The sequence below is a fragment of the Colias croceus genome, chromosome 4 (genome assembly GCF_905220415.1).
Source record: "Colias croceus chromosome 4, ilColCroc2.1".
NCBI lineage: Eukaryota > Metazoa > Arthropoda > Insecta > Lepidoptera > Pieridae > Colias > Colias croceus.
This window is the reverse complement of record NC_059540.1, coordinates 5,217,161-5,243,393: the sequence shown is the minus strand read 5'-3', so window position 1 is coordinate 5,243,393 and position 26,233 is coordinate 5,217,161. Positions and strand designations below refer to the sequence as shown.

The 26,233-nt window shown below is 32.5% G+C and overlaps 4 protein-coding genes across 14 annotated transcripts in view; 1 reads left to right on the top strand and 3 right to left on the bottom strand.

Moving 5' to 3' along the window:
- Positions 1–1,218, bottom strand: part of LOC123691489 (GATOR complex protein Iml1) — a 30,320-nt gene extending 29,102 nt beyond the window's left edge. For all 8 annotated transcript variants that reach the window (XM_045635902.1, XM_045635901.1, XM_045635903.1 and 5 more), the window contains exons 1-3: positions 1,006–1,218; positions 659–796; positions 359–528 (exon numbers count right to left, since the gene is read on the bottom strand). In XM_045635902.1, the coding sequence (XP_045491858.1) occupies positions 359–528; positions 659–796; positions 1,006–1,048 (351 nt within the window). In that variant the 5' untranslated portion in view covers positions 1,049–1,218. The remainder of the gene's footprint in view (positions 1–358; positions 529–658; positions 797–1,005) is intronic.
- Positions 1,219–1,808: 590 nt separating this feature from the next.
- LOC123691491 (sugar transporter SWEET1) lies at positions 1,809–6,406 on the top strand. Its single transcript, XM_045635910.1, has 5 exons — positions 1,809–2,011; positions 2,105–2,182; positions 2,262–2,488; positions 2,640–2,815; positions 3,571–6,406. Exons 1-5 carry the CDS (start codon positions 1,935–1,937, stop codon positions 3,676–3,678), a joined length of 666 nt encoding a protein of 221 aa, XP_045491866.1. The 5' UTR covers positions 1,809–1,934; the 3' UTR covers positions 3,679–6,406.
- LOC123691490 lies at positions 6,335–11,978 on the bottom strand. The gene is made up of 5 exons (XM_045635909.1): positions 11,800–11,978; positions 8,947–9,128; positions 8,611–8,875; positions 8,085–8,370; positions 6,335–7,600 (listed from the first exon to the last, which is right to left on the bottom strand). Coding segments are annotated over exons 1-5 (1,986 nt in total). The 5' UTR covers positions 11,802–11,978; the 3' UTR covers positions 6,335–6,349.
- Positions 11,979–14,246: 2,268 nt separating this feature from the next.
- LOC123691468 lies at positions 14,247–21,909 on the bottom strand. 4 transcript variants are annotated; one of them, XM_045635878.1, is made up of 5 exons: positions 21,792–21,909; positions 16,522–16,814; positions 16,198–16,444; positions 15,806–16,118; positions 14,247–15,720 (listed from the first exon to the last, which is right to left on the bottom strand). In XM_045635878.1, exons 2-5 carry the CDS (start codon positions 16,781–16,783, stop codon positions 14,524–14,526), a joined length of 2,019 nt encoding a protein of 672 aa, XP_045491834.1. In that variant the 5' UTR covers positions 16,784–16,814; positions 21,792–21,909; the 3' UTR covers positions 14,247–14,523. The 4 variants fall into 4 exon arrangements, with proteins under 4 accessions (XP_045491834.1, XP_045491835.1, XP_045491832.1 ...); XM_045635879.1 differs by having other exon boundaries at positions 16,522–16,827; positions 21,792–21,897; XM_045635876.1 differs by lacking the exon at positions 21,792–21,909 and adding an exon at positions 16,986–17,171.
- Positions 21,910–26,233: the final 4,324 nt, after the last annotated feature.

The following is a 26,233-nucleotide window of genomic DNA, read 5'->3' as shown; positions in this document are numbered from 1 at the left end:
CGATAGCTTCACACTGACCCCCCCTACACATCAAAAAAATAAAATTGCGTCCTCTAAAAAATGCGAACCCAAATGTAACTTTTTAATGGACAAATTATGATGATTTCATAAAAAAAAGTACTTACCTAATCTATATGGAAATCCAACTATTTTGAAACTGCTGTTTTAATTTAATAATTTTTCGATGATAAATTGCGAAACATGTGACGTCACAGTAGGGAGGGGGGGGTCTTAGAAATGTGACCACCTGTGACAAGGACGGGGGGGTGCTCAAAAACTCATGAAATTAGTGTGACGTACTTTATGGATGTCCCCTTATTGAAAACTATAAAATAATTAAACAAAAACGGTAACTTACTAGATGATTTTTTAGCCTCCACATTTCTGATCTTCCCATGTACTGATCTTTGAATGTAAGTTCAACAGAATCCAAAGCCACATCAGCAACATTGACAATATTAACGTAAACATCAGCAAATGTTCTTAATTGAAATGTTGTTGCTATGCTATGTTCCACACTGATCGTATCTAGAAATAATAATAAATATTGGAGCACAATGAAATTTGAAATTTTGGGAATTTATATTAACTTTAAAATATATACTATAAAACGCATTATGCCAATGGAGATTTAAATAGAAAATTTAAATATACGTACCTCTGCCTCTACCTGGAGCGTCAACTTTCGTAACTTGTAAAAGCAATCGAGGGTAGTCATTTTCTGGGTGATAAATTTCAACTATATCTTTCTCTTTTAGCCCCGGATAATCTTTTAAATTTATTATGAGATCTTCAGCTAAAATAAAAAGGAAAATTATGATTTATATTTTAAATTAACTAAGTACTATGCAACTTAATTATTCACATTATTTAATATTTTACATACTTTTTTATCAAACTTTAATTTCTATAATTATTGTATAACTATATAATTTAGTAATATTCAGAAATTAACAATTTAATCAGAATATAATGCAGTTAAATTTAAATAAATAAATTACTTACTACTGAAGCTAGGCTGATGAACTATTAATTTGAATGATTTCATTGTTCTTAATTGGTATATACACTAACATATCTTAATGACAAACAGTAAAATGATGATATTTCACAATTTAATGAAGTAGAAAATGAGTATTTATAAATATTCGAAACGAATACTTAAATTTACGTTCATTTTTATTATTTGTGTAAAGTTGATAAAAACACGTCAAAAATTTTTGCTTGACAAATGACAACCAGTGACAACCACATGAAAATTTTTTTAAATTAATAATTTATTTATAACCATGGATACAAGTCCTTCAGTCGCAATCTTAAGTGACAAGTTATAAGTAACAACCAGCACACATGACTGCGACGTAAACGTTGCGTATCTGCCACGTGTCCGCAACGAATTCGCTGCGCATCCGCGGCGTGTTCGTTGCGCGCCCGCAACGTATTCGTTGCGCACCCGCTCCGCTTTGAATCCGCTCGCAATCCGCTAGTGTGATATGGCACTAAAGTACAACCACATGACAACTGCCGATTTATTGCCATTTTCTATATAAACCACAGACTATAAACTTCTGTGTAGTCTATAAGATTTGTTAACGAATAAAATTAAATCTTCAACTTTGATTTGATTTTAATGTACAATAGGTAAGTAATTAATTTGATTTACCTATGCTTATTATTTAGCACTTTGGTTTTGCAGAGTCAATGAATTTATATTTTGAATACCTACCTACTTCATGAGAGACTTCATGAATATTTTGATTTTGACAGTAATTGACATTATTTTGACAGTTGATTTGGTTGAGTGTTGGCGTAGTGTCAAAAATCAAAATATTTTTCTCGATGCCATTTGAAAATAATATATTTTCTATTCATAAATACAGACCAAGACGTGTTTTCACGTCTTGGTAAAAGGGGGAAGATAAAAATAATTAGTCATGTATTTATCCGACATAAGAACTATAATAGAGAGCCTGGCTGTTGTTACTACAATTTGTCAATTTTTATCGGGCATGTAAGACAATAATAATGCTTGGGTTTAATAAGAAACAGCTGTTGATTTACAATATAATTTAAAATAATTCAGGTGATGTTGGCATTGTTTCAGATTGGTATGCAAACAGTATGTTGCTAACCGCACTACTGGTGAAGCTTCACCATTGCCATTCACTTGTGGCATGTTCTCGTATGTATTAACTACCTACTTAACTAATATTGTTCTATTTATGAGTCGATTTTATATTATTGAAACTCGCTGCTTTCAGGTGTAGCCTGTGGCTTTTATATGGACTGACCAAGGATGATGGGAATATGATAATAGTCAATTTAGTTGGAGTTATACTAATGGTCGCATACACAACTGTGTTTTATGTATTTACTTTTAAGAAGTCCTTGCTTTTGCGGCAGGCATACACAACAATAGCATTGTGTATATTTGCTGTTGGCTATGTTAATGTTGAAGAGGATAATGAAGTGTTATTAAGTCGTCTTGGTAAGATTTAAACTCCTATTTAATTTACACCATACACTGATGGTTATTTACAAATTTTGTGAATATTTGTGGGGATTAAAAATTAATTTTGTGTTATTTACATTTTCTTAATTAGGTATCAATCTTAATAAATTTAAATTCTAATTTTCAGGTATCAGTGCTTGTTCATTGACATTATTAGCTGTAGCTTCACCAATGAGCAAGCTCATGTATGTAATAAGGACAAAGAGTTCTGAATGTCTACCATTTCCTATGATATTCATGTCATTCCTAGTATCCAGTTTGTGGTTCTTCTATGGTATAATAGAAGAAGATGTCTATCTTACTGTGAGTAAAATACCTAAACTAATATTTGTAAATTAGTTTTATCTATTTGCTCAATTGAAACACATAATTATTTATTATTAAAGTATAATTTGACCTTGCATTTAAATGGTAACATTTTGTTTTTTATAAATTCAATCATAGATTAGGTAAGAAATTGAAAATGAATTTCTAATTAAAATATTATCTGTATTTTGTATTTTATAGTCTAATTAACTTCAAGTAATTATTAAAGTTCAGATATGCACACTTATTATTTTAGTATTAATAGATTTCAAATGCTCAATGTGCAGAATTTTTTCAAAAATTTACAAAAAAAATTAAAAATCATTTTATAATATAATGTTTGATGTTGACCACCTCCTTGGTACAGTGGTTGACGCGTGAGCGTAGAAGTCAGGGGTCCTGGGTTAGTTTCCCGGTGGATACGAATAAAAAAAATGTCTTGGTCTGGCAGGACACAGAAGGCTGATCACCTACTTGTTCCTAAAGAAAAATCGATCAGTGAAACAGATGTACGCATAATACATCTGCCCTTTACCCCACTAGGGGACAGGGGACTTCACTATAATATAATGTAATACAATAATTAATATGAAGAGGATAATATTATATACTTAATAACTGCAAAAAGTACCAGATGTGTGTGAATGGAAACAAAGCTAAGCACGTATTTATTGCGTCATTTCACAATGTAAATAAAACAAAATTTCTATTGTCCTTTCAGTGACAACTGAATAAATTGTTGTTACTTTCAGATTCCAAACTTCATTGGTGCTGCTTTGGCGTTGGCACAACTGTCTCTATTTATATTATATCCCAGCAAGCCATCTTCACCCCTCTTGCCAAGGTCAACTTTAGCCTAAAAGTATTATATTCCTATGTATGTGTGGGTTACTATATTTTAGACACTATGTAGTATAGTTTTGGATCAAATCCATTGATAACCAAGTGTGAGTTAGTTTTAAATTCTGTCAATGTACAAAATAGTTTTTTTTATTTTTATTTTTATTTGATTTGAATCAAATTTATTTATTTATGTATGACCTTTTCTCCATGACATTTCTGTTATTTTATTTAAAGAGTAGTTTTTGTTTTTAATGATAAAGGTGTTGTTTATTTTTTTTTTATTGTATGTACTGTATTATATAGTGTAGAGAAAAGGGTATTAAGTGTTTTGTAGTACAATTATGTATGTTATTTTATTGTGTGCTAAATTTGATAAGTAAGTAGGTATTCTAGTGGGTATTTTGATCCAGTTGAAGAAAGACAGGGAAATAGAATCTGTAGTTGGAGTGTTGTGAATTTCTTAGGTATACTAATTTTATAAAAATGCATTTATTAATTTTTATATAGTAAAATAAACTTGGAAAGTTATTACATGATATTTAAGGCATACATCCATTGATAAATATTATATTTTATATGTGAAAGATAATCTGCAGTGGAAATTCTTGTTAAAATATTGTCATGTTATTATATTTTGATAATCCTTCATAACTTTGATATGAAATATCAATCAATTAAGCGCAACACATGATACATTAAATGATAAAATAGTGCCATTAGAATATCTGATAAATTCTATTTTTTATAGGTATGTTTACCAAAACATATAATAATTGGGTTTTTATCATTGATGTATTAAAAGAATAGAATGATAGGTACTTCCTATTTTAGCAAGAGATTCCTCGTAGTTGCCACTTGGCTCTCAGTCGCGCTCGGCATATAATCTTACTTAAACATACGGAACGACTTACAATCACTTGATTCAATTAGTTTATATCTTTGTAAAAAATTCGCATCGAAATGTGTGCAGCTGGCACAATAAACTGTGTAGGTACCTAAGAGAAAATCTATCTTATAGCCTTGTGTACATTTATGTATACGAAATAATATAGTTTCATTATTATTTATTTCAAATACACTGTATTATTCTAAAATTTTGATTAATTGAATATTTGTTGCCGTGTGGGTTGTCGAGTCACTTGTAGATAGGTACTAAATTAACGGACTTGAGTTTCATTCGATTTTACAAACTGTTGAGAGACTTGGCCCTTTTTACATGTTTTTGATAGGGGATTTTTAAGCTGTTGCATAGCTTCTATCTCGGGCCTTGAGCGCGGGGACCGAATCGAGAAATTCCGTAACGAACAAACCTCACGCTCCCCGCTCCGACGGGCGGAGGTGTGGCTTTAAGGCATAGCATGCAATAGCTTTACCGCGGCAGTCCCCGAGTGCCACACGTCGTTTTCTTTAATATAATAAACACATTAATGATTTTTGCGTTATATTAAACCCGTATTTACTTAACTAGGTAATCTTCAAAATATTATGTTTTGTCTTTGACTTCAAATATTTTTATATAAGTAGATCCTATCTATAAAGAATATCATAATTTTAATATTTTGTCATTGTAAACATTTTTTCACTTGATGTGAAACATATATATATTTTACTACTCCTATTAATATTTAATTTGATGATCCTGTGGCTTATTCAATATTCAGCATATTCTAGTCTCACCAGTATTAATCAGTTCCTGAAGCTAATTTTTCAAGTAACGTTTTAAAGGTACAAAGCTTGTACGGTAGGTACATGCTTATGGGAATCAACTAGAAATACGATCGACATGCTGCTATATTGTGACGTCACAGCTTTACATTCAAACGAATTAATTTCAGTTTCTTTGATTAACCAAAAATTAAAAAAAATCTGGTGTCATAAAGTCAAGTTAAATTAAGACCAAGTACTTGTACTTAACGTAATTTTTTGTTACAATTTATTACTTAACGTAATTTTTTGTTACAATTTATTACTTAACGTAATTTTTTGTCTTGATGAAATAGCTTCAGGATACTGTCCTTTAAGTATTTTTTGTGTGTCGATATTATAGTGCAACTCGAAGACTAGCAATTTTTTTTTTAATTAGGCTCGATTCAGTGCGACGCGGATGACCTATGTGGACGTCCACGAGGGAAGGTAAAATGCATGTAGCCCATACAACCCGTTCAGTACGATGCGTCGCATCGCGGATATTTATCCGTCGCGGTTGGGGATCATGGTTCAGTGCTCGACGCAATCGTGCAACCGTCCAATTTACGGATAAATTTATCCGCGACGGATGACTATACACTTATTCGCGCGGACGATCCGCGTCGCACTGAATCGGGCCTAAGTAATATTTTAATTTTTAACAAACAAATCAGTCAAATTTCTATAATATGTGTCTATGTAATTGTTTTGGTCATAGAATATAAGTACTGTTTCCACTGATATGTATTGCGTTAATTGTACTAACTAATGAATGAAGACTATTAAATTACAAAATATTATGTTCCCTGTGGGTTCAATTTTTTCAACTTTTTTATTTTTGTGTTGCGAATTATTATTATTCTTTGTGCATAGTATTATGTTTGATTTTGTTTTTAAATGTAAATATTTAATATTATTTAAATATTCATATCAAAATTGGCTTCCTAACTATAACTAATATAATTTTGAAGTATATTGTATCATGTATGCAATATTTATGACTCATCTGTAACTAGTAGTTTTCGAATGAGGAAAAATAAAATAAGCCAAGTAACTAAATTTTGTTTTTATTTTTTTACAATGTAACTGTTTTTTACACACACAAAAGGCACGATCTACAGCATTTTTTACGCAATTTCCTCTCGTGTTGTATGTAGATATTGTCTCAGTAGAATTTAAAACACTGAATTGACGACCATTATATGCAATATTAGCTTCGTATGATACTTCCCCGGGCGTCAATGTGAACGCTAAAATAAATATCGTTTCATTTACTGATTTCTTATATTCGTGAGCTCTAACAAACGTTTTTAATTTCAGATTTTGGCACTCAACACAAGGCTTTGTTTTAATGTTCTTTATTTTTTCTTGTATATCTTCAATGGCAGTGTGTAATGCGCTTAAAACTATTGGATTATCTTTTTTGGACTCTGTGACGTCATGACAACTGCACCATTTTTCATCTACATTGACGTCACTACAAGTTCTGTATGGGGATAACTCGTGGAACATACTAGAACAATTTGGACATGCTTCTGAGGTAGCAAGAGATTTCTTTTGTGATACATCTAAAATACTTAACATAGTTACATATACATCATAGGGAGTAATAAGCCTGTTTTGATTAATGATCAGATTATCATACATTTCTGTATAGGCATCTCGAAATGCTAATGGCACCCATACGTATAGCATCGGTAGACGCTCCTCATAATAAGATTCATACGAAAGCCTCATTCGGCCGTATCTAATACCGTGATCACTTAAAAAGAAAACGAAGGTATTATTCAATATACCGCTTTCACTCATAGTCTTAAAGAATTCCACCATATCTGCATCTATTAGAGAGGGAACATTTTCTAAATTGTGACTAAAAGAGTTCATCCAAAACATGCTGAAGAAATTATCTTTTCTGTAACTATTGGCGAAGTCATATGCGTAATCAAGCATATGTTTTGCTGAAGGTTGTTTCTTAGCGCAAATAAAATTACCAATCATGTTTTCTCCTGTGAGAAAAAATGGGCGTATATAATGGTCGGTTGGGGATGTTTTAAAGCTGTTATATCTTGTAAACGTATCTGGTAGTCTTAAGAATTCTTCTCCAGTAGCGGTGTAATAACCAGCTTTTTTAAAATGACTCCACAGCATCACATCATTGCATTTGTCCATGCCGTTTTTGCAAAGCCTATGCACTTCCGTTGTGTTTTTTCCAGTCATTAAGGCCATTACATTTGGGAACGTGTTGTATCCGACCTAAAAAAATGGTTTTTATTATACCTAATCCTAAATGAAGAATATCTTAATATATATAAATCTCGTGTCACAATGTTTGTCCTCAATGGACTCCTAAACCACTTAACCGATTATAATAAAATTCGCACACCATGTGCAGTTCGATCCAACTTGCGGGCGTAGCCGCGGGCGGTAAGCTAGTTGTGATATAATTTTGCGAAGCTGGTTACATCATCATTATTCATGTGGGCGGAAACAATTAACAAAAATTGTTTTACCTAAACTAGATACCTACATACAAGGAAAAAACGTTTTTATAATTCTAGGATAGTAGATATTTGTATTTAGTTGAGCTAAATAAAACATTAATACTGGTAACTTTAATTACCTACTACCTCTACGAATAAAATTATTTTAAATTGAAATAATTTATAATAAATAATTTATTTTAAACGGAATCTACCATTTTGAACAATAAAAGTAATAAATAATAATAGTTCATTACCTTTTGAAATCCTCGGAAATCTAACCAATGATGTGTTTGTAAATATTTCGCCGTTGATGGCATGCTGCTAATGAAGCGACCTCTAGACATCGTATCCATTCCTAGCACCATGACGTTCCAAGGATAATTATGTTTCTCCGTCTTATTATTCTTTTTCTTGACTAGAATATAAACATCTCTGTAGATAATCTCTTTTTGAGGTTTAAATATGGCACAATTTATCGCTATCATCTCTTCTTCAAGTTGTATTTTACTTCCATTTTTGAACGAAACACAGTTCGTATATCTAATAAAAATAAGATATAAAATAAACGATACTTTGATATTTACAAATTTTCATTTTTCATCCCTCTAAATTAGTATTATATTATCTGTGCTAAAGTAGAGTTACATAATGGGAGATATGAATACGTTTGGTAAATTCAAGTAAAACGACAATTTGAACTCAATACAGTCACGGTAATTTGTTCACTTATCATGTAAATTTATTTCATTGTGGAGACAACAATTTAACGTTGATATCTACCTTATATTTGTGTAATCTTCTCTTCCTAATACGACACCAGGGGTTATGAATTGGTAGCAACATTCGTAACCACTTCTATTGTTACCGTACTTTTTAAATTTTACCTCATTTATTACGATTGTAAAATAATCGTTTGATAGTTTATTTACGAATACAGCTCTCTCTCCACATGACTTATTCATTATTTTAGCTTCCTTGAAGGTCAATGTTTTCCCGTAGTTGGGTATAAAACATCCCGGTGTATTAATTAAGAAGCTTTCAGTTCCTAAAAGAAATTATAAATATTAAAAATATTCATAAAAAATTCTATTTATTTTATTAAGCATAGTTACTTACCGTTATAGTTTTCTTGTACAATAAGTACTGTACTGTTGTAAGGGTTTAAAGTTAAGGATAAAACTGTTTCCAATCCTCCATGAATGCTCGTGTAATTACTCAATGATAGTATAACCCAACATACCGTCAATGTGCAAGGTAAAATAACTCGGATAATAATTTTTTTTGTTAAAAAATGACACCTGCAAAGGAAAATTTATTAATCGTTTCCGTTCTCTAGGAATATATGTTTCTAATCCATACTATATCCATACTAATATTATATAAATGCGAAAGTAACTCTGTCTGTCTGTCTGTTACTCAATCACGCCTAAACTACTGAACCAATTTGCATGAAATTTGGTATGGAGATATTTTGATAACCGAGAAAAGACATAGGCTACCTTTTATTGCGAAATATGTACCACGGGCGAAGCCGGGGCGGACCTCTAGTAATATTATAAATGCGAAAGTAACTCTATCTGTCTGTCTGTCAATCATACCTAAACTACTGAACCAATTTTCATGAAATTTGGTATGGAGATATTATGATACGCGTGAAAAGATATAGGCTAGGTACTTTTTATCCCGGGAAAATGACGCGATCCCGGAAATCCCACGGGAACGGGAACTATGCGGGTGATGCAACTCATCTTTCTTATTTATTAATTATACGGTGAAGTGTTAACACGTCTTATAAACATTCAACAGTACCACATAGAGACTATTCTTTAGTATTTAAAAGGGTCAAGTGCATAGAAATGTAATAATAGAATAGAACCACTGTTGAAGGTACCTAGAGCTAATGAGTTAGCCGCAAATTGAAAATAAAAAAAAAAAAATAAAAAAAAACAAGAAAAGTCTGGACTATAATCCAGAGGTGGCGCGAACACCCTGTGATGACGGGTGCCTTATAGAAAAAAAAAAATGAGTTAGCCGCTAACTAGGTACCAGATTTACGAACTGTTAAGATTAATGGTTTCGTTTATATGTATAGATCATAATTTAATGTATGCTAATTCACCGTTTCTTTTTTGTTTATAATATGTAAAAATTAATACAAAACTCGCTTTAATGTTTCATGTGAATATATTTGAAAAATGAAATAAAACGCAGAATTGGATTAGCATTTTTCGGAATGAGAAAATTGTTCATATGTTTGCTTTTTAAATGACTATTACGATTTTTATGAATGCTACTCTGGCTAGGATATTATTGCTTCAACGGATGTGTAATGTGACACTTTGATAATAGATGTAGTACATTATTTCGTCCTTGCTTTATCTGCATTAAAATAACACTGATGAATTTAATAATAAAATTATAAACAAATAAATATTTCATGTTATTTTTTATTTCAACGAAGCGCTTAAAATATATAGATACTAACCTAATCGTGAATAAAAACTGGGAATTTTCCAAATATTTATCTCTTATTTAGGATTAGTTCGCGTCTGCGTTTGCGTGCATTAAGTAGGTACCTATGAAAATAATATTTTACTAAGTCTTGTAAAGCTGCTTGGTCTCCGATTCCGATTGACATTGGCCACTGAGGCAAAACCGATATAAAAGAAGCTGTTTGTCCCAGCTCTGCACGGGCCCGACCAGGAATAAAGCATAAATACGGATTAAGATGGACTATGGACATATGGGACTCAGAAAAATGTACCTACCTAGCTTTCTACTGAAGAAAGAATTTATGGAAATGATCCTGTAGTGAACATAAATACAAATGTTTATTCTTTATAATTTGAATTTATAATAAATTTATTTATTAGGTATATATCTTCAATGTACATAATATTCTGCATAACGAGAATTAACACTCAAATAATAATTAACCTACCAATGATATAGCTGTAACCTATCATAAGTCGTGACTGACTGACTGACAGGCTTACATTCAATCATAATTCTGTTCGCCTATGAATAAGCCTCGAAAATCGAAGGATTTTCTTAACTTACCGTGTAATTGTTACAAGTGTATTAAAGTATATTAAAGAATTTGAAATGGTCAAGGTAAAATGCAATTTTTTGTGTTGTATTTTTTTATAATAATATCGTTAATTTTATTTAAATCGTAAATATATAAATTACAATAGTTAGTTAAGTTTTATATTCCTACAAAAATAATATTAGATACGAATTATTTAAATAGGTACTTACCTTAATTTAGTTTTCTATCTTATAAATAATTCATTTATTGATTGTTTAAAAATGTAGAGTTTTTATCTGATAAACGTTTCTGCGTTTTGAATATAGGGCGTTATTTAAAACTAGTCTATCGAGACAAATACCTAATACCTAATTGAATCCTAGTTAACTTAATAAGCTTATTATTTTATATGACAACGAATATCATATCCTATACCTCTGGTCATCTCAAGATCGTTCAAAGAATAGTAATTATACGTACATAACTGATCGAGATAAACAAGGTTGTTAGTACATAATGAAGTGTGTCATAGTAAATACCCGTAGTGAATAGTTGAAATAGCAAGTATGTTTATTGCTTTCGTGGTGTTTATGTGCTAGATGTAACGCTCTATTGAATTCAGCCCATATTTATACAGGATTATGCAACGTAATTTTCCACTTATCCTTGTAATACTCTCAAAATCTTTAAAAAACATTCATAATATGTAGGTAGATTTTGGGTAGGTATTTATATATTGTCTCAAAATATTTATTTGAGGTATAAAATATCTTGAGCGATGTGATAAACAAACTCGATGTAAACTATAATGGTAGATAGTTAGGTACCTATTAATAGATATATTTTATGCGCTTTTTTAGAATAGTTCTTTTTATTTATATAAATCTATTTAAATTAAATTACAAACAAGTACTTTTTAAATTGATATAGGTACTTACATTTTCGAACTATAACTCACTATGCATTGTATTCCAATTCCAAAATAAATAACCAGTGACGTTCCGAATTTTTCGTAAACAGTTTTAAATTTAAATACACATTACGTTTCGCTAACTATTATTTTACGAGAGTAAATAATATGGCCACCTCTCGTGAATCATGTTAACAGACTGTTGCTGTGAGTGATAAAGACTACTATGATGTGCATCGGCATGGTTTTTATTGATAGATTTCATTATTACGAATTATAGCCAGTACCTGAGATAAAGGTCAGGAATATTTCTACATGTTTCACATACGGCCCTGTTGGCCATATTTCTCCCTACGTACTGTGAATAAAGATATCTTTAATTTATATTTTTTGGTTTTTATGGCATTCAAATGCTTTATAAATATAAATTTATAAAGAATAGAAAAAATTCGATCACGAGGCGGGACTTGAACCCGCATCCTTCGCGCCATTCCGGGGCGGATGCCTAACCAACTCAGCCACTCGTGACCCGCCTGAGCAATCGAATTTATTCTATCCTTTCAGTTTTATGTGTCTTAAGGGACACACCGCGCGCCATCTATTGAGATGATTTAACAACCATCACAACCAATATGAAGCACTTTTCAGTGAATACAATATTGTAACGATGGAACACGACCTTTTCTTGAATTTATATTTTTTGGTTTTTATGGCATTCAAATGCTTTATAAATATAAATTTATAAAGAATAGAAAAAATTCGATCACGAGGCGGGACTTGAACCCGCATCCTTCGCGCCATTCCGGGGCGGATGCCTAACCAACTCAGCCACTCGTGACCCGCCTGAGCAATCGAATTTATTCTATCCTTTCAGTTTTATGTGTCTTAAGGGACACACCGCGCGCCATCTATTGAGATGATTTAACAACCATCTCAACCAATATGAAGCACTTTTCAGTGAATACAATATTGTAACGATGGAACACGACCTTTTCTTGAATTTATATTTTTTGGTTTTTATGGCATTCAAATGCTTTATAAATATAAATTTATAAAGAATAGAAAAAATTCGATCACGAGGCGGGACTTGAACCCGCATCCTTCGCGCCATTCCGGGGCGGATGCCTAACCAACTCAGCCACTCGTGACCCGCCTGAGCAATCGAATTTATTCTATCCTTTCAGTTTTATGTGTCTTAAGGGACACACCGCGCGCCATCTATTGAGATGATTTAACAACCATCTCAACCAATATGAAGCACTTTTCAGTGAATACAATATTGTAACGATGGAACACGACCTTTTCTTGAATTTATATTTTTTGGTTTTTATGGCATTCAAATGCTTTATAAATATAAATTTATAAAGAATAGAAAAAATTCGATCACGAGGCGGGACTTGAACCCGCATCCTTCGCGCCATTCCGGGGCGGATGCCTAACCAACTCAGCCACTCGTGACCCGCCTGAGCAATCGAATTTATTCTATCCTTTCAGTTTTATGTGTCTTAAGGGACACACCGCGCGCCATCTATTGAGATGATTTAACAACCATCTCAACCAATATGAAGCACTTTTCAGTGAATACAATATTGTAACGATGGAACACGACCTTTTCTTGAATTTATATTTTTTGGTTTTTATGGCATTCAAATGCTTTATAAATATAAATTTATAAAGAATAGAAAAAATTCGATCACGAGGCGGGACTTGAACCCGCATCCTTCGCGCCATTCCGGGGCGGATGCCTAACCAACTCAGCCACTCGTGACCCGCCTGAGCAATCGAATTTATTCTATCCTTTCAGTTTTATGTGTCTTAAGGGACACACCGCGCGCCATCTATTGAGATGATTTAACAACCATCTCAACCAATATGAAGCACTTTTCAGTGAATACAATATTGTAACGATGGAACACGACCTTTTCTTGAATTTATATTTTTTGGTTTTTATGGCATTCAAATGCTTTATAAATATAAATTTATAAAGAATAGAAAAAATTCGATCACGAGGCGGGACTTGAACCCGCATCCTTCGCGCCATTCCGGGGCGGATGCCTAACCAACTCAGCCACTCGTGACCCGCCTGAGCAATCGAATTTATTCTATCCTTTCAGTTTTATGTGTCTTAAGGGACACACCGCGCGCCATCTATTGAGATGATTTAACAACCATCTCAACCAATATGAAGCACTTTTCAGTGAATACAATATTGTAACGATGGAACACGACCTTTTCTTGAATTTATATTTTTTGGTTTTTATGGCATTCAAATGCTTTATAAATATAAATTTATAAGGCGCGAAGGATGCGGGTTCAAGTCCCGCCTCGTGATCGAATTTTTTCTATTCTTTATAAATTTATAAAGATATCTTTAGGTAAAAAATGAAAACATTTATATTTTTTTCGAAGACGAACCTTTATTTAATGTAAGTAATTATTATTAATAATGATTACATTACTAGTAGATATTATATGAGTATACTTTTATAAAAATAAATAGAAAAATTGAAACATTTCAAAACTAAATTACAAAAATATCTAATTCAGGACGTCCACTTGAAAACTGGCATAAAAAAAGTATAGTTAAGTATAAAGTATCACAGACAAACGAAATCATTCGTTAATTTAGTCATAAAAATTTAATTTAATCTTAAATTATATTATAAACAACAGTATAGACTTACAAAGTTAAAAGGAGTTTCAAAACGTTACATACCGGGAGGTACTTACTGACAAGGAACTAAATTTAAGCTTAACAATCGTTCTTACACATGCAAAAGATGCGATCCTTATGACGCAAAGAACAAGAACCGAGACCTTTGTAGACTGTTATAATATTAATGGGGCCGACAATTTCCATATTGGATTCCTGGCGCTTAACAGTAGCTTCATAGATGACGTCGCCCGGGGCTATTTTAATTGCGACAACATAGTACAGATTCACCTTATCATTGTCATAGTAAAAATGTATACGAACAACTTTATCAAGCTTAATACTTAAGCAAGTGGTACAAGGCTTAGTAACAACCGACAAAGATTTGTTCTGAATGCTGGCAAATACAAATTGAATTGCCTTCGCTCCTTCCGTATCGTGCTCCTCGAGGGGATACAATTTGTGACAACTACACCACTTATCGTGAATACGTGCGTCTTGACAAGTGCGATTTCCGCTTATTACACTAAAAATACTTTGATATTTATGAAATGCCTTTGGAACAGTCACAGTTGGTTTAGTTTTACATAGACCCAAGTCAAAAACTTCCATCATCGTGTGGTATAGGTCGTAAGGAGTCATTAGTCTGAACTGATTTATTGCCATAGCTTTATACTTTTCTGGATATTTCGATTTAAATGTTGTTGGTGGTAAAATGAACAAAAATGGCATGCGGTCGTCATAATAGCCCTCCACTTTGTAGCGATTTGGACCAAAGCGTAATCCATGATCGCTAAAGAATATTATAAATGTGTTTGATAAAGCTCCAGTATAAAAGAGGCGATTAAAAAAGTTTTCAAACATTTTATCTGCATCTTCAGGTCGATTCATCGGATTGTGACTGAACGAGTTCATCCAGAACAATCCGAAAAATGATTCATTCTTATAAGTCGATACGAAGTCATACGCGTAGTCCAATAATTGTTGTCCAGAGGTTGCTTTTCCTGAACACATGTATGGAATCCCATCGACATTCTTTGTTTTCTCAGCTAATTGGAAAAATGGTCTCAAGTAATGATCGGTCGGAGGTAATTTGAACGTGTAGTTCTTACTGAATGTATCCGGTAGCGTCAAATGATCTTCTCCATATGCTGTCATGTAGCCGGACTCTTTAAATGTGTTCCAAATCATGAGATCATTGCAACCATCCATTTTCCCATAGCATTTATCGGAAACAAGTGTCATATTCAAGCCCGTCAATGCTGCCATCAAATTAGGAAATGTGTTATCGCCCACCTTAAAAAAAAGATAAATAATATGCAGGATATAGTTAATACATAGTAAACACAATTAAAAATAATATTATATGAGAGAAGATTACCTTGTGATATCCTCTGTAACTTAACCAAAAGTTGTTTTTCATAAATAGAACGGTATCAGTCATAGTTTGAACAAATCTAGGTAAGGACATGGAATCCATTCCCAACATTAGTATATTGTATTTCTCATCACATTCCTTCTCCACCTTGGGTGGAATTTTTTGTTTCGTGAAAGCGTACATGTCTTCATAAATCATATGCGATTCATTTTGGTCATCGTAACCGAAGCATTGTACATTGATAAAGTCGCTCTCCAATGCAAACGTATCACCATTTTCACATTTATAGCAACTGGAGAACCTGTAATAGACAAAACTTGGATACATGAGATTTTAGATTAGCTGTTTTTCTATACATGATACAATCATTGTCTGTGATATAACTAAACACTTACTTCCTTTTTATGTTCTCATTTTCACCTTCCGTTTTTATATAGAACCGTAAGCAGCAGCGATAATTACTGTAGCTCATATTCTTTTTAAGAATATGATCATTGACTGTAACACGGACCCGGTCCAAGTCAATTCTATTTAAAAACACAGCTCGTTGTCCACACACGTCTACCTTAGGTTTTCGGTCTCGTTTCTCGTAGGGTACCATGGTGAGTGGAATCTTGCAGCCTGCTGTATTTATCATTTGTGCTAAAACGAAAATGGTATTGTACCTAATAACGTTGATTCAATCATAATGTAGAACACATCTATAAATGTACTCGTACCTTTGGCGTATTCATCTTTCTCCATGGAGTACTCCGTGTCATTTTCTAATGTATTTTTATATACTTCATCAAGGGGTATGTGTTTTAAGGGTTTGTAGTCAGCATCATCCTCCAGGCTAGCCGTATTCTTTTCTGTAGTGACTGCAGTGATTAGGCGTGGGGAACGAGGTACGATAGGAGTGCGGTAGAGATGGTATATCACCAATGTGATCAAAATGGATCCAGTCGTTACTATCCAAAGACTGGCTTTGAGTTGCCTCATGTTTTTGATTTTTCTCAGGAAAAGTTTTAATCTGTAAAATCATTCTCATGAAAACAAATTACAACCACGTAAGTAGTTACTGCTAATATATTGTGAAATTTACTTTCATTTTTTTATTTTTCAATTTAAATTCCGTAATATTGTTCAATTATTATTTCTCGAATATCAAAAACTTGAAAACCAAGGCCTAAACCTATCTAACCTTGACTTTGCCGTGGAAATAACGCGCTTTATATATTTGAACCATCTTGATACTAATAGAATTCCCATTTATTTTTTGAATGCACATATATTTTGTCTCCTTGTTAGGTATACGCACTAAAGTAAACTGAATATGACTCGATGTATGAAAATTCAATGCATTGGTCGAGTATTTGTAAACAATAACGCAATGCCAGTATGGCTTGCAATTTTGTGATAAAAGTAAATTCATTTTTTTTCTGTATAGTTAACTAATTGAAGTGAAACTTCTTTACGCGCGTTTAGTAAAATTTCAAGGTCATGTCATGGCAATACCGTCACGTCATGGAGTAAGTAGATTTTTTTTACCCTATTTAATGTAACTTTTTAATTCGAAATCATGAATACCTAAGTACTTGGATGCAATAATTCAAAATATTTTTTTATATACTTAACTAGGTAATTATTGTTGTATGAAATATATGAATCTTCCTATAATTAAATAACAATAATGGAGTCACGAATTTAATGCCTTCCAAGGTAGAACTTGCAAGGCCGTCTATTCACCATTTTAATATTATGGTGTAAAATGTAAATGGTGATGTACCTATTTCATCCTATTGAGAAATAAACTATTATCAATAATTGCAAGATGAAGAAGTTTTTAAAACATATTTATGGTAGGTTTTAGATGCAGTTTCATTTGTAAGGAAATTTAACGGTGGTATTATAATTATTATAACGAATAGATAATAATAATCGATCAATAATTAATTACCTATATACCTACCTAGGTAGTGGCGGTTAAAAAACTCTTACAGGAATATATTATTTTATCTTCATATGGGTGTTACTTATTACTTTTTATAAGTTACTTTTAGTAGTAAATACCTACTACTTTTTGTTTATCTTGGCTTCTATTGCACGCCTCATAAGCGAAGCGTTGAGGTGGGTACTACCACAGTTGACAGATATATACTACGTATTATAATGCTTGATATTTGTATGATACATATAAGTATTCAATCATTATTTTAAACCAGAATTAACAATACTTGTATGTAGGTATACCTACTAAATTATTTTTAAAACGATAAATTAAATTAAATTAAAAAACACAAAATATGCAAAAATAAATTAAAATTATTATTATACGAACATAGAACCTCCTTTTATATAACCTTTTTGTTTTAGGATGAAAAAGAAAATAATTTGACAGGCAGAGGTAAAGTCACGTATCGATAAAAATACAATAATTATTATAATATCTTTTTCTTCCCTAATATTTACGTAATTATGCACATAAATTTAAACAAGATTTTTTAAGGTTTCCATTTTTTAGATTTTCGTGCTCTTCTAGATTGCGTAAAAAATAGATGCGGTCTTTAAACAGACTGGACTCCTAATAGGTACTATTTGTAGCTATCATTTTGGTAGAAAATATGTCAACATAATTTAAAACTCATACTGCCATATGTATAGAAATTAAAAAATAGTCTGTTTTGTAGTCAGATACGATACAGATATATATTTATTGAAAGGGCTACAAACTGAAACAATCTATATTTATTTAATGTGAAATGACATCACTTTAAACTTTTTTCCATACTATATTCAAAATCTGTGGATGTGTCACCCGCTACTATCGATCCCCCTCAATACCCTCGAAAACACGCTTTATGGGGGGGGGGGAGCCATTTCGAACATTTTGTATGAAGTTTCCTTACTGTATGTATCTGTATATTTTGTGGTACTACCACACCCCGGACACTCCATACAAAATTATAGTTTTGACAGTCACACTGTAGAGACTGCAAATGTGTGTGTAAACTCTTTATGGTTGGCACATTTGTGACTAGCGTAAAAAAAAATTCGCGTTTTTCTGATGAAATACATCCGTAAACAGCACAATATCTAACCATTTTCTACGAAAAACGATAATCACAAATCCAAAATAATAAAATTGCTTTAAGTCAATTTGATTAATGTTGTCAATCTTCGTTGCGTTTCGTCTAAAGACGTCGTTGGTATCGTCCTTGCGGGGAAATGGGTACCATAACATGTCTGATCGTGCGGGGTGAGGTAAGTGTTTAATTTTGGCGGGAGGCGGAGAGTGTCCGTTCTGTAGCGTTTAGCTACTATTATGTATTCTGTGGTACTACTGTCACTTCGCGCAAAACATCTGATTTTTCAAACTTAAAATGTCTTTATGTATCATACATTGCACTTGTAAGATAATACATACACACACATATTAAGAAAAAACACTATTTTTAACATTCATGATATTTTTGATGTCATTTTTGTTATTTAAACTAGTTAAAAAACAGTTTAAAAAAGTTCTGTCTTGGACGTCCGTGTGTCTGTATGTGCGGAGGATTTTCTTGTTAACACGATAGCGACCGAAATACTTTACTAATCGAGTCTTTTTTTTTCTCTTACGCTTGAGTATGCTCAGGAATAGAACCCTTTCATTTTTCAGGGTCTGATTCGATGCGGTTTAATTGTTATTAAATAAACAAAAAAAAAAAATATCGACTGTTCTCCATAATTTTAGTATATCTTATATTCTTTATTTATTTTTTTATTTTTTTATATTTATAGTGTACTCAAAATTCACCATTATAAACTCGATTCTTTATACTATAAGCCAAGGTTTAAAAAAATAAGTTGGTAGTCAGTCCCTTAAACCTGCGCAGTTTCACATCTAGGTGGGGCCACAAGAAAAATAGCTCAATTATTACGGTACCGCTTTCTTTACTTTTCCAACTGTTTTATTTTATTTCTTATTTATATTTATAGTGTATAAATAATCAATTTTATTGTAAAGGATGAGATTATGAGGCGTGCACTTTTGGATTTTCCAAACTATTTAACTATGTAGTTACGTATGTGTTAACGAATTGATAATAATATTTATTTGATAATATCATTGTAAGTAAATAACCACTTCTAACGGAATTGGAAGTTTTAATTTTATGTCCTGTGACCTGTCATTATGTATCATCGACTATCTTTAGATCTTTCTTTTTAACCTCTGTTAAATGTGCCTTTCAACATTAAATCATGATTTAATTGTATGTTACACTCTACATAAGTGAACGACTAGACCAAGTCAGATGAAATATAGGGCAGCGATAGATTAGACCTTGGGAAAGGACGTAAACGTACGTTTTTTGTAAAGAATATGAAAACATATGCGCGTGAATTAAGGCATGAAAATCTATACTAATATTATAAAGAGGAAAGGTTTAAAATTATGTATATGTATGTATGTATGGTTTTCACGCATAAACTACTCGACCGATTTTGATGAAATTTGGCACAGACAATCATTAGACCCTGAGAAAGAACTTTTTATTGCGAAATATGTACCACGGGCGAAGCCGGGGCGGACCGCTAGTAGATAATAATATTATGTATGTATGGCTTTGACGCACACAACACACACAAGTGCACACGCGTGAAGCCCTGGGCCTAAAGCTAGCTTAGTGTTCAAAGTAAAGTAGGTTTACCTATATTACCTATGCTCTTTTATATAAATTCATGTTACCTATATATTAACAATAATTTTTATTGCAAGTTTTTGTTCTACGAATACAATAGATATCATTAATTTTTATCACACGAGTGAACCCGATGCGGGCAGATAGTATTATTGTACTATAAATAGTTAGAAGAAGGTTACTAGTATACCGATAGACATACAAATAGACTCTGAATAAATCAATGAAACGATCAAAGATGGACTCGGAAAAATCAATTGCATTGCACAGGGCGGGCTGACGCCTGACATGCGCTTCAGTGAGTCTAGGCGTGCATTTAAAAAAGGGGGCGGGGATAAAATGTAGGTCTCTGAATATAGATAATATTACAAGTGATAACTGCGTTAAAAACAACCGACTTCAAACTTGCACTTGCAAAATTTACAAATACCTACAGACAAAAATGCTCATAAAATAAAAACTACTGGGCCTATCCGAATAAAATTTTTATGGGACCAATTCGACACCATCCCGCATCGAACAAAAAAAGAATCACGAAAATCGGTTCAGAAACCTCGGAGTAATCGGTGTACATACATAAAAAAAAAAAAAAAACATACCGGCCGAATTGATAACCTCCTCCTTTTTTTTGAAGTCGGTTAAAAATACCTATAGAAAAAAAAACAAAAATCGCAGCGCACGCGTCTTACATACCTATGCGTCTTCGCGTTGCAAGAAATCTAAAAAAAAAAACAATTCCGTAAAAGTTTTTCTTTTCATAATGTTCTTCTTAAATTGAATAATTGTTGTTGTTAAAATATAATATGTAAACATATAAAAAAGTTAAAAAAAAAACATTTACTAGATGCCGGATGCTGCGTAACTATTGGCAACAGATATTATCGATTGCCCTATATTCTAAAGAAAAGGGCGATTTGGCTATCACGCCCTATTAAATAATATCAAAAACATTATAACAGATTTATTGTTATTGTATGACATGTAGGTATAAGATATTATATATTACTTTTAAATAAAAAAAATTATATTAGTTATAACAAAATAAGAAAATGTTACTTATACCTTGCTTATACCCAACCACAGTTTTTTAATTTATTTTAGAATTGTAATATTAAACGATATTTTTTTACATGGTAATAGCCCCTTGTATGCCGATTTTCAGAGGATAAGACACAACGCGCAAGACGACGATCGCGACGCGTTGGCAACAAAAACATTTGCTTAGAAACCGGCCTGTTTATAATCAACAACAATTTGGAACACCACACCCCAAAATAATTGCATAAAAATTTTAATTTAAAAAACAATTAAAAGTTTCTTACCAATTGTAAGATTTAACTTCGAGAACTAATCACATACTATAATACGCGATTACTAATTCAAATAATGATGAATAAAGGTAACAAGTGTTGCGATTGTAAGTCTAGACTTGGGAATGGTACAGCTCTGAGGCTGGACCTGAAATTCCCGGGAAAATGCAGGCACGCATGCGTGCGCGACCTCGTCAATATCTGTTGCATATGCAACCGTGTCCTAATTAAATGCGATGTATATCGGACAGGTATTCTAGATACTTTCTGTATGAGCTTTATGAAAGCGTATATGTAGATGAAAATATTTAAAAATAAAAAGGATTTAGGTTATATTATTTAGGTATAACGATAGGAGTTTTGTTGTTATGTTTTGAGAATAATTTTCCTGTTGCATTTTCAATTGTGTAGGATTTGATATATTTAAGGTATATCTACAAATAAAAATGATACCTACCAAATTCTCACATCTCTCTCTTTTAAAACAATATGTTTCAAGTTTTACCTATAGTTTAACGATTTTACACAAAAAAATTGTTTTCCATGTTTTGCTTTAAGATACTTATAGCACCAATTTTCTACATCTGAAGCTTTATACTAAGGAGATATTTTTTTTAATTTTTGCAGTAAGAATAATAAAGGATATTTTAATTAGGTAGTTACCATCGGTAACGAAGCCGCTGGCCTGAAGCACTAGAAGTAACTTAGGTAGGTATAGTCTACAGTTACCAGACTGTATATAAATTAATTAACTTATAGAGAATCCTGATTTGTAGAGTCTAACATGATTCTATTAGTTTTCTTAATAAAATTCGATTCACTTTTAATTAGTCATAACATTCAAAAATAGTTACTTTTTTATTGACTTTAGTTGATAATTTTTGAAACAAAAAGAAATCACAGTGGGATGAAATCCATTAAATTAGGGGTCGATGCGAGTTCGGGAAGTGGGACAGTCTGATGATAATCTTTTAAACTAAATCAGGCACATTTCTCGAACTCAATATTTTTTCTTGTTTCGGATTTTCGGTAATATAATTCAAAAGAAAAAGTTTCATCTGCTGAAACAAACGATAAGAGCAAGATTTTACGGCAAAAACAAAATGATTTCGATAAAAACATTCCAACTCGTTTGAGAAATTGGCCTGATTTAGTAAAAGCTCACTAGTTTGTATGCATTTTCTGAGAACATTTACTATTGTAATGTATATTTTTTTTACACCATCAGAAAGTAGAGATTTCAACGAACAAAAGACAAAAGCTATATTGTGATTATTTTTTGTTTTCAATCATTTTAAAGGGATCGGCACTTGTCTACTAGTAAATGTTGAACTCCAAATGTGTAGGTACTTCATATATAGCGAGAATAGAGCAATATCTCAACGCTCGCTCCGCTTATGAGGCGTCAAAAGGTAGAGTTTTCTTTTGGGTATGTTGCCTCAGTACTTTTAATTTAGTGAACCGATTTTGATAATTCTTTTTGATAAAAGTATAATGGGATATAGATAGTTAGACTACAAGCCCGCATAGGAAAAAAATATGGGTCAAATGAACCACCAGGGGACATATCTAGAACGATAGCAGAGCAAAAAATAATAAGATTCATCACTATGCCGTCACTTGTAAGCTGTCCAACTGAGTGCAGATGAGAATTGAAAAGTACAGGTAGACTCGGTAAATTTTGGTCATTTGACCATGTACGGCATTCTTAACCATCGATAGATCCATTAAAAATAATAAGAAACCGCTCAGTGCCGTACAAAAATGGTGGTCCACAAAGTCGGAATTTTTATTTAATTTCCGAGAGTTACCGGGGGTAAATTTGGTCATTTGACCATGTACGGCATCTGTGTCATACTATGCCTATACTGCTTTTAATCCATTATTCCGCAACGCCGTACAAAAATCATGGGGACAAGGGGAAAAAATCGAGAGTTGTAATCCCCTCTCTTTCCCCACTCCAGGGGGTCATTTGACACAACACGAAATAAATTTATTTTTAAAGTATTTTATGCATAGATAATATTTTTTCATGTGCCGTACATTTTCGTTGGTTCAAAGGGGAAAAATCTGAAAAAGAAAAAATCCATATAACGAAATGTTTGCTTTATATTTTGATAATAAAATATAAATATACATTAATATTAAGAAGCTCGAGGTGGTTAATTATCACCTTGGAAAGTCGGAGTCAGGTGGAATTGACTCCGTTAAATTGATGAACTAATAAAGAAGCTATGAACGAAAAGATGTGAATTATATGCAATCAGCCCATGAATACAGGTAAAGTCACAAGCAAATGCTAGTAATATATACATATTCAAAATGTACAAGTAAAGCGCTTTCAAATGATACCAAACACGGCATATTTATCTTAACTTTATTTTTTTACTCTGTATGTTTTGTCCGCTAGAGGGCGCCACATTAGATTTTGTGAAACCCCATATAGCCTTTAGCTAGCTGGTCGCTGGTTATCCAGTGAACAATTCAGACGCTTCTAATGATATGTCATTTGTCGAATTCTGATAAGTAGTTTAGAAGTTACGAGGGAATAGATGAACATACATACATGACCTGTCAAAATCATAACCCTCCTTTTGCTTTGCCGTAGTTGGGTAAAAATATGTTAATGCCGTACTGTATCAAATGGCCATAAAGCACCCTTAAAATTGTAGCTTTCGTCGCTTTCATCAGCCTAAAAGATGTGGTCTGCACAAAAATGTACGGCATCGTTTTTTCCTAATTTATCTATGTTAATACTATTTAAAACAACGAATAAAGTGTAGAAAACTATTATATTTCATTAATCTACGATGCTTAAACTTTTACAAAATATCTGTTTTTGCATTTCTCTATAACTTTTTTTAGAACGGTTTCTTTTGAACGGCAATACTATACAACAATTGAATTTTACAATATCATGTTAAAAAAAAAGTTCCCGTACAGGGTCAAATGACCTTACAGCTCTTTATATCAAGAATTCGATGAAATTAAGATGATTATTGGTATACATTTAAAAGAACAATTATTTTTTGACGGCATTGCTTTTAATAGTACTTTTGAGTGCTAGATAATGTTTTGGAACCGAAGCCGTACTTAGTCAAATGACCCCCTGGAGTGGGGAAAGAGAGGGGATTGCAACTCTCGATTTTTTCTCCTTGTCCCCATGATTTTTGTACGGCGTTGCGGAATAATGGATTAAAAGCAGTATAGGCATAGTATGACACAGATGCCGTACATGGTCAAATGACCAAATTTACCCCCGGTAACTCTCGGAAATTAAATAAAAATTCCGACTTTGTGGACCACCATTTTTGTACGGCACTGAGCGGTTTCTTATTATTTTTAATGGATCTATCGATGGTTAAGAATGCCGTACATGGTCAAATGACCAAAATTTACCGAGTCTACCTGTACTTTTCAATTCTCATCTGCACTCAGTTGGACAGCTTACAAGTGACGGCATAGTGATGAATCTTATTATTTTTTGCTCTGCTATCGTTCTAGATATGTCCCCTGGTGGTTCATTTGACCCATATTTTTTTCCTATGCGGGCTTGTAGTCTAAGTCTTAGTGTGCATATTATATACTGATATGAAATAAGTACAAAAATTTATGGTTACCTACAAACGTAAAGTATCCAAGTTCATTTTTTTTTAATAAATAAGATATAAAGGAGTTGATGAGGCTCTAAGATAAAATATAGTTGATTTAATAAAGGAGATGAAGTATCTCTTCTACCATCTTATTAAAAAGCAGGTAAATCATTATATAAAAATCACGAACTACTGGCACATTAATTAATGTTTAATGATTGTAACTCGATTAATCTATGTACATATAATAAATCTGTAGAAGGGTCAATTCTGTACATTGAAAATATTGAAAAAATAAATACCAGGGGGTGTTGCTGGATCGATACCAAACCCAAATATGTGATTAAAAAAATTTTTGTCTGTCTGTCTGTCTGTCTGTCTGTATGTGAAGGCATCACGTGAAAACTAGCGGTTCGATTTCGATGAAACTTGGTATAATTATACCTTATTATCCTGGGCGTAAAATAGGATACTTTTTATCCTGGAAAAATACGTAGAAAAAAATTAATCTTAATTTTTCAGTTTTATCCATAGACGTTGTTCCGTAGAACCGCGAACACACGTTGCGTATTATTATAGGCCTAGCCGTATTTGGGAATTGGGTACAATAGATATTTATAAGATGTTATTGTCAGAGGTAGGTACCTACTCTAAATGGAGAAATAAACCATCCACGCGAAGACCGACATCCGCGCGGACGGAGTCGCGGGCGGAAGCTAGTGTAAAATAAAATGATATACATAACAGGTAGGAAACGGAGAGTATGAAATAACAACACCAAAATAATTACTTTAAAATATAATTATCACATTCACACAAACACATTATAATACAATAAGTTACATTAGGTACATACCTAAT

Bases quoted from the DNA above. Each gene is read 5' to 3' on its own strand.
- LOC123691491 (XM_045635910.1), top strand. From the start codon at position 1,935: ATGTATTTATCCGACATAAGAACTATAATAGAGAGCCTGGCTGTTGTT. The intron at 2,489-2,639 runs GTAAGATTTAAA...TCTAATTTTCAG, and splicing joins AGTGTTATTAAGTCGTCTTG to GTATCAGTGCTTGTTCATTG. The intron at 2,816-3,570 runs GTGAGTAAAATA...TGTTACTTTCAG, and splicing joins AAGAAGATGTCTATCTTACT to ATTCCAAACTTCATTGGTGC.
- LOC123691490 (XM_045635909.1), bottom strand. The intron at 8,371-8,610 runs GTAGATATCAAC...TATTTTTATTAG, and splicing joins GAAGATTACACAAATATAAG to ATATACGAACTGTGTTTCGT. The intron at 7,601-8,084 runs GTAATGAACTAT...CCATTTTTTTAG, and splicing joins ATTTCCGAGGATTTCAAAAG to GTCGGATACAACACGTTCCC.
- LOC123691468 (XM_045635876.1), bottom strand. From the start codon at position 17,053: ATGGGAATTCTATTAGTATCAAGATGGTTCAAATATATAAAGCGCGTT. The intron at 16,445-16,521 runs GTACGAGTACAT...TTTTCGTTTTAG, and splicing joins GAAAGATGAATACGCCAAAG to CACAAATGATAAATACAGCA. The intron at 16,119-16,197 runs GTAAGTGTTTAG...CATGTATCCAAG, and splicing joins AATGAGAACATAAAAAGGAA to TTTTGTCTATTACAGGTTCT.